The sequence below is a fragment of the Limulus polyphemus genome, unplaced genomic scaffold (assembly GCF_000517525.1).
Source record: "Limulus polyphemus unplaced genomic scaffold, Limulus_polyphemus-2.1.2 Scaffold896, whole genome shotgun sequence".
NCBI classification, from domain to species: Eukaryota; Metazoa; Arthropoda; class Merostomata; order Xiphosura; family Limulidae; genus Limulus; species Limulus polyphemus.
The window spans coordinates 354,588-362,704 of NW_013666506.1; the positions used below are offsets into that span (position 1 = coordinate 354,588).

An 8,117-nucleotide genomic window follows, 5' to 3' on the forward strand; every position below is an offset into this window, starting at 1 on the left:
GAGTGCCCTAACCACCTGGTCTTTTCGATTGGAATGAGCAACAGTGATGTAGGTAGCGCATGTGCTCTGAGAATTATAGCACTGTTGAATTATATATATATAATTCTATGTTTTCTCTGTCTATAACAGAATTTCACTGATTGACGTATTTCAACAGAGTTACAAATATCTGAGAATTTCTGAAAGCTATACTTTACTTTCACACTCGTTAATTTTATTTTGTTTTATATCAAATAAATAGTGTTTTCATTGTTTCCAATTTTTTTATGCTAAACTCAGTAAAAACACAAAAACTCAGCTTAACTTCTTAATCCTTTGCGAATGTGTGGGGATCTAAATGGACATTCCACAACCTTCAACAGAGTGTCATTCGTAATTGTGTTATGAATTTGATACAAGGGTTATCAACTATTCATTTGACCCTACATTAAATATTCAGTGATATATTGTGGTACAGGAGAGTAAACACCGGATACAATATATAGGGATACTGAAAAACTGTAAATATGCATTTTGGAGGATCTATATGTTATGCAAATGTAATTTGCAAACTATACAATGGACAAAAGTGTTTTTGCTCTTTACATGAACAACAACTTGCACTTCGACTCAGTCTGACTTCTCAGAGTCTGACTCAGATTGTCTTCATCCATTCACAGACATTACTTGAGTACCAATATTTGTTATAACGTATCTGTTTTGTTTTTTTTTGTGTGTGTGTACAACAGACTTGTATTTTTACTGAAAGCTTACAATATTTTGTGAAGTTGTACGTAGTAGTTTGGGAATTATGGTCAATATTACTTTCACAATATGGGCTTAGTCCTGTCAGACTTCTCATTATATGAGGGCTCTACTGAATCTGTCGAGGAAAACAGTTTATCTGAAAGTGCTACAGGGTATGGTAAAGGGAAGAAGTTTTGGTGCCAGGATCAGGATTTCTATTTGCAGATATTTCAGTTTTCTTTCCAAGAATGCATTCTCCTGTGCTCTTCTTAATTCTTTTGCTATTAAGCTTTAAAAATCATTATTTTTGATAAAATGTCAATTAAGAAGAGTCAAAGGATTGATAAGTAGGAAGAAAAGTTAGTCACTGAATATTGTTGGCTGTCAGAAAGAGTGGTTGAGAATTCCTTTCCTGGATGTTTGTCTTTTGCTGATGTTGAAAATGACTGATTTCCTTCTCGTTGTAGCCACAGACTAGGGAAGAACTGTCAGAATCTGGTGTACACAGAACTGCCAAGTGAGTTCTCCCTATGAGTATCATTCTTCGCATATTGGAAGTCTGGAAACCAGAGGATCACCATGATGTAATCTGGCAATTCTGAGACCAAATAGGATCCCAAAATATTTGTTGATCAGGATAACCTAACCCCAGCTCTGATTCATGCCACCAAAGACCAACTGAGAGAGAAAAGAGATGGCTGTGGTGGATAGCATTCACTGTTTGGACTGCTTTGCTAGCAGATGAGGTAGCAGGTATCTAATGGTAAAGATGGTAGACACGAGTTTCTCTATGGTGGGAAGTGTGTTGTTAGGGCAACCATTAATTATGGAGAGACCTGGGGCTGTGAAGAGCCCATGAACAAGCTGTCTGTATCAACTCATATGTTTACCACTAGGGACAGTGGCCTAGCACATGCTTATGTGTTAGGGCTCTTGAGTATACCCACTACATCATATCTCCAATGATCCTGATGCTTCAATATGGTATTGGTCAAAGCTCATGGAAGAAATGTTAATGCTACCTCAGTGATCCCTGTGAGTGATTATAAAAACATTTCTCTCCTGACATTTAAGGGTGCAGCTAAAGTGGAATTGGACTGTGTCTTAAAGTATTTCATACAGGTCACTAGTGGTCGGTTACACAATTAATGTTCCAGGAACTCTAAAAAGAGCAACTGAAAAACCCAGACCTAACTAAGATGCCACTTTATCATTCATCAAGGTAAAGTACGGCCATTGCATATTGAGAACATTAGTATGGACTTATATAACCTGTTATGAATACAGGAAGGTGTGTTATACCATTATTATAAACAACAAAATTAGGTTCTCAAGTTATGATGCAGCTAGTGGTCCCCAGAACTATTAGACAGAAAATACCCTAGACTTTGCATAACGCAAGGACTGGAAGCCACCAAGATATTGCACATAGCTGTGCTGATGTGTGATGGCAGTTCTACTGACTGAATTTGATTCGAAACATGGAACATTGTGTAAACATTGTGTGGTGTGCACACCAAAGAGGAACACCTGCACAAACAGGCCAAATTGTAGCAGAGAATTCTTAGTTCTCCATTGCAGAAAATAGCCCTGAATGTTACTGGTTCTCTCCCAGAATCTGAACCAGATAAACTGTATGTACTGGTCTTTAGAAAATACGTCACTAAATGGGCCAAGCCTTATCAGTTGGTTGATACATCAGCAGACTCTGTCACTTTTGTGTTGGAAAAGCACTGGATAGCATGACTGTGGTACACCAAAAGATATTCACACGGATCAGGAAACTAATTTCAATAAACGGGCTTTCTCTGAGTTATTCAAAGTGATGGGTGTGATGAAATCATGCACTTCATACAAGCCATAGTGTGATGGTTTAGCAGAATGAATAATACAAGCTACAAAGTGGATAATTATATAGTTCAGTAATAAGAACTGACTGGGAAGAACACTCTCTGTAGGTAATGATGGAATATTGCACAACCGAACAGAGATAAACTAGTTGTTTGTCATAAATGCTCATATTTGGTTGAAAAATGTAGCTCCCTGTGGATGTGATGTATGGTTTGCCTTCAAGGATATACATGCAACAGTATCCACAAGAATATAACGAGTGGGTTAATGTTTAGGTATGAGTTCGCATACTGACAACTAGGAAAGTATCATATGGCAGAAGAGATACAATGATAAATCAGCTAAAGAACGAATGTTCCATGATAGAGATTAGACTAGTTTTGTTATGTTCCAGTGCCACTGAAGCAACTTATCTCGTCCTCTGACAACTTGTTTCATCAAATTTTGAGTTATAGCAGTAACGTAGTACACATAAGCACATTCCCAGTTTACCCCTGAAGAAGAAAGGTCCACCTTTCGAAAGCGCTCGGTTTATAGGTTTTTACTTATTTCAATCAAGACTTCTTGAACCTACATGTTTTTCTAACATCACGAATAAGCACATTGAATATGTTGACAAGTTAATCTCATATATTACTGACAAATCTCTCATGCACTGGCTAGACTATGAATCAGAGGTTGAGACAGATGAGCCAGAGGATAGTAAGAGTACTGTTTTGTATCGTTATCACACAGCTGTTGAAAAAGAAGATGCTGAGTATACTTCTCTGTCTGTACAAGATGAGTCAGATGAGGAAATTCCTGAAGAGGAGACACGCGTTAGTTCTAATGGTCGACCAAGATGACGGCCTCTTGACTGAAATGGGTGGTATTATCTGTCAGATCAGCAGTTGGGACAGTTATTTAATTGTAAGGCCCATGACTAAAAGAAAGTGGCATTCTAGCTTTCTGAGCTATCAAGTGGTGTTTCATGTGGAAAGATAGGAGTAACATTGTGTTATCACCTCTTGATTACTGTGAATCTAGTGTGATGTATTTATCACTATATTAATGGGACCAAAGGGGTGGTGTCACTCTTACTTTTCTAGGTTTCAAACAGAGTTTCAATATGAAATATCTACAGGTTATTAGATGACATCTGCTCGATTATTATACAGTTAGGACGGCTGGTGTTAGCAGATGCAATGTATAGAATATCATCAGTCTATGTGACTGAGAATAACTGTTAAGTGTTCTAACCCTTACTTTCAAAGCTGTTGTGTGATTTGCTAGCGGAAGATTATTGTCTGACATTCTACAAAAAATGCTCACACTATCAAGCTGAGTAGTAGTAGTGCAATTTCTGCAGAGCTGACTATGTTGTACTTGCTAGATACATTCAGTTTACCTAAATGTGTGTAATGGGGTGTGTTCTTTCTCAGCACATAAGTTGAATTAGGCGTTTGTTAATCTAAGTGGAAAATTCCTTATTCTCTGGGTTTTACCTGTATTTATTATGCTGTGATGCTAACTGTAATAAGTAGATTGACTTGTGAATGGTGATAATTCATCTGCTGTTATTGATGGCCACATAGGTCAGTAAATATATTTTACTGGTGAATATTGTGTTTAACCTATTTGATCTGGTTGTGTGTGCTGATATATACTGTAGTGAAATCATAAATATTAATCCCGACTAGAAGATTTTAGCGAAAAATTCTTGTTCAATTGAATTCTTCCAGTTATTTTTCATTTCTTGATGCCAAGATAACAAGTTGATTTTATTGCCCCATGATGGCAACATGTTGCACTACCATAGCTACTGACACATAGCTAGCAATGGTAATTTTATGTCATTCTAGTGTATCATGTTCAGTTTGTTTTAAGGTTGTAAAGTTTCTAAACTTATGTTCCCTGTTCTATTTCGTTGTACCATTGTATAACTATATTACAGGAGCGAGAGTAAGTTTCTTCACCAATGCGCGAGTATATTTAATTCAGTTTTAAATTAGGGACTGTCGGAGGGAAAAGAGGAGAGAGAATACATAGTATACACATATACTAAGTGTCTTGTACATCCTTTATTTAATAGACTGAACTCTTAACGTTCACCTAGAATATTTTCCCACTTTTTGTGAATACATGCGTATGGGTATTTAAAAGCAAAACATTGGTCCAGGATTGTGACTTAGTTCTTTTATTCTAGTTATCTATTGTTCTGGGTCAATCCCCCATGAGATTATGTGCATTTTCTCATGGGAAAGGCTATTGTGAAGTAGAACACAGTAGACAAAAATAAACATCGATCTTTTCCTTCTGGCAGATCAAGTGATGCCTTTAGGTGGATTTACCCTCCATTATTTTTCGTCTGGAATGACCAACATGATGCAGATAACCCACACAACCTGAGAAGAACATCATTGTAGAATTTTTGTATAATTTTTCAATCTAGGACAGATTCTTACTGACTTTGAACAGACTTAAGGAGATATTTTCAGATTTTTGAGAGCTGAAGTAAAGTTGTTGTCTTCATGGTTTTGATTATGTTTTATTTTGAATAACAATTGTTTCCCCTGTGATTTACATTGCGCGCGGTCTTTTTCTATACTCTAAACTCAATCAAAAACAAGAAAACTCGGTTCAATACGTAATACATTTTCTGTCGAACCTCTTTTTTGTTTGCTAGGTCTGCCGAACCTCTCGTGGAAAACAGTTCATCTGGAAGTAGCAAATGATTAACCAACATTTCAAATGTATCTTTGTCTAAAATAAGGCTCACTGTGATTCTGACATATACAAGTGTTCTTGTATTTAGATTATTCAAAGCATAGATAATAAAAAGTCATGGTTACAGTTGTCATAACGCATCAAAATAAAGCTGATAAGAGATTTCAATAACGCCATGCTGAACTAGCTTGATGCAGGTTTCCACTAAAAAGGGTGAATAATAGAACTTCGCCTGTACTTCTTCTAATATATAGTCACGTTTTACAAATCAAAATGTTTGAAATTTATCATTTTTAATGTGTCATGTTATTTCATAGATGTTGAAAATCCTTTGAACTGATAAATGAACATTTTAAAACAATTTCATACTTCATTAATTTGATATTTTAATCGCTTAATTAATAAAGTTCTTTTGATGCGAAGACTTCTTTCATTGTTACTTCTTGCCATAATCATTCCTTACTTCTACTTTGTAATACACATGACGTGCTCTTTTTATAGATGATTCGTTGTCACTGAATAGAATACATGTTCTTGCACTTGAGTATGTAGCCATCTATATACAAAATAGGTGAGAAAATTCATCAACAACATTAGATATTTTTTGAACAGAAATCTTATCTTTAAACAAAATTGCAATCAACATTCAGGTTTTAAAACAATTCCAAGATAATTTTAGGATCAGATTACCATCTTTTCGTTCAGTGCAGCACCATCTTAATGGGAAAACGTATGCAAATGTGGAAGGTGTTAAAGAGGACATTGGCATATTGTTTGCTTCAAAGCCAAGTAATGTCTTTAATCAGGACATTAACAACCTGATTATAAGATGGAAAAGCATAATCGATAAGAATGGAGACTATTTCATTTAATATTTTTTTTCTTTTGATATATAAGTTGTTTGGGTTTTTTTTATCGAAAAGGAGCGACATTAATTTATTGACGACCTAATATATATATATATACAAGCAAAAGTACCCGTCCCCAGTGATGGGAAAAGTTTAAGTTAAGCTAATGATTTAAATTATTTCATTGAATTTAAAAAGATTAATTGTGTTGCACTCTTGGTTTCACTCAAAGCCAAAGATGTGAGATACTTATACCGCCCATTGCAAAACGTAATTTTTCAGCATTTCAATCATGCTAAGAACCTATCAACAATAGTATACCGTAAAACTACATTTTTATACTTTAAGTTGCGTCACATTTTGAAATTTGAATTATATTGTGCTTATTTCCTAACAATTTAGTGTAGAATATCCTGCTTGCGAGATAAAATTTAGCATCAACATTATTCATGCCTGTTCTCCCATCATTTCAAAAGTAAATGTTGAGCTTTGCCTGCATGCACAGCTTTTCAAACACAGCAAGGGAAGTGGCCACTATAAACAGGAGACAAGTGAATGCTCGGACAGACACCATGGTTCACAAAGTATACACGATATATATGATAATATGTAGCATTGAAATACATATATGACAAAAAAGAATCAACCAGACAGAAAAAATAACTATCAAACAACATATAAATGAATATGAACGAATTTGACCTGAATGTTAACATGTTGACATATGAAGTCAAGTGAGAATATTAACCCGTGAGGCATTATTTTAGTATATTCTCTCCATATTTTCATCAATGCTGGTAAGAGAATGGTTTTCATTTTCGATGCTGACACGTTTGGCAGGTAGTGAATGTTTGTTGAAGGGATAAGAGTAATAGGAAAAATCCCACTACTTTTGAGGGAAAACTTTATTTGACCTAATGTCTTCGCTAACAGTAGTGAATAATATTTTTGATTAGATTGAACTGCAGTATTATCAAGCAGGTTAAATTATATAATGTATATAATGTTATGTATTCTTATATTTGAACAGACAATTGAAAGATTATTATGAGAGATAAACTTCTACTTCTTTTCTGATAGATCTTTCCAATAAAGGCACCATAAAACATATTTGTTTTGACTTTGGTTGCTTTTGTGATTATTAAATCAATATTGCTTCACTATGTTACAGAGTGTTCAGCCTTTTTCCTCGTTTTTACTTCATTCGAGATTAAAGAATTCAAGTTTATTCTGAACTTCCTGTTATTCTGTGGAACTAACCTGATTACTTAAGAGAAATCGGTGCACCTACGAATGTTATATTTTGCGGAGAAACTATTTCATAAAGGAGTAAATTAGGTAGGTCAACTATATAACAGGAAATTCTACTTTGGTATATGGTATCTTTGATCTGGTTTGGTTTGTTTTGAATTTCGCGCAAAGCTAAACGAGGGCTATCTGCGCTAGCCGTCCATAATTTAGCAGTGTAAGACTAGAGGGAAAGCAGCTAGTCATCACCACTCACCGCCAACTCTTGGGCTACTCGTTTACCAACGAATAGTGGGATTAACCGTTACAATATAACGCTCCCACGGCTGAAAGGGTGAGCATGTTTGGTGTGATGGGGATTCAAACCCGCGACCCACAGATTGCGAGTCGAGTACCCTAAACACCCGGCCATGCTGGGCCATGGAGGAAAGCACAAAAGTATAACAATAATTCTGCTTAACAATAAGAACTCGTACTAGGTTTCAGAAGTTTATAAATAATATGTATTGTATATATATATATTATATGGTATTTTTAAAGTTTAAACAATCAATAAAATAATATGTATACACACACACACACATATATATATATATATATACATTGTATATATCTTAAGATTTTTTTTTTCACAATGATTTATTCCACCTAATGGCGGGTCTGGGGACATATTACATTGGTCAAAACTCGTACCGTCAACCAATCATATTACGATTTTTATCGCGCAGCTGCAATGTT

General features: G+C 35.2%; 1 protein-coding gene across 1 annotated transcript in view; it reads left to right on the forward strand.

Annotated features, from left to right (window-relative positions):
• LOC106461092 (neuropeptide CCHamide-1 receptor-like) overlaps positions 1-3,422 on the forward strand; it is a 6,431-nt gene extending 3,009 nt beyond the window's left edge. The window contains exon 2 of the mRNA XM_013920881.1: positions 3,241-3,422. Coding sequence (XP_013776335.1) covers positions 3,241-3,422 — 182 coding nt within the window. The remainder of the gene's footprint in view (positions 1-3,240) is intronic.
• The last annotated feature ends 4,695 nt before the right edge of the window (positions 3,423-8,117 follow it).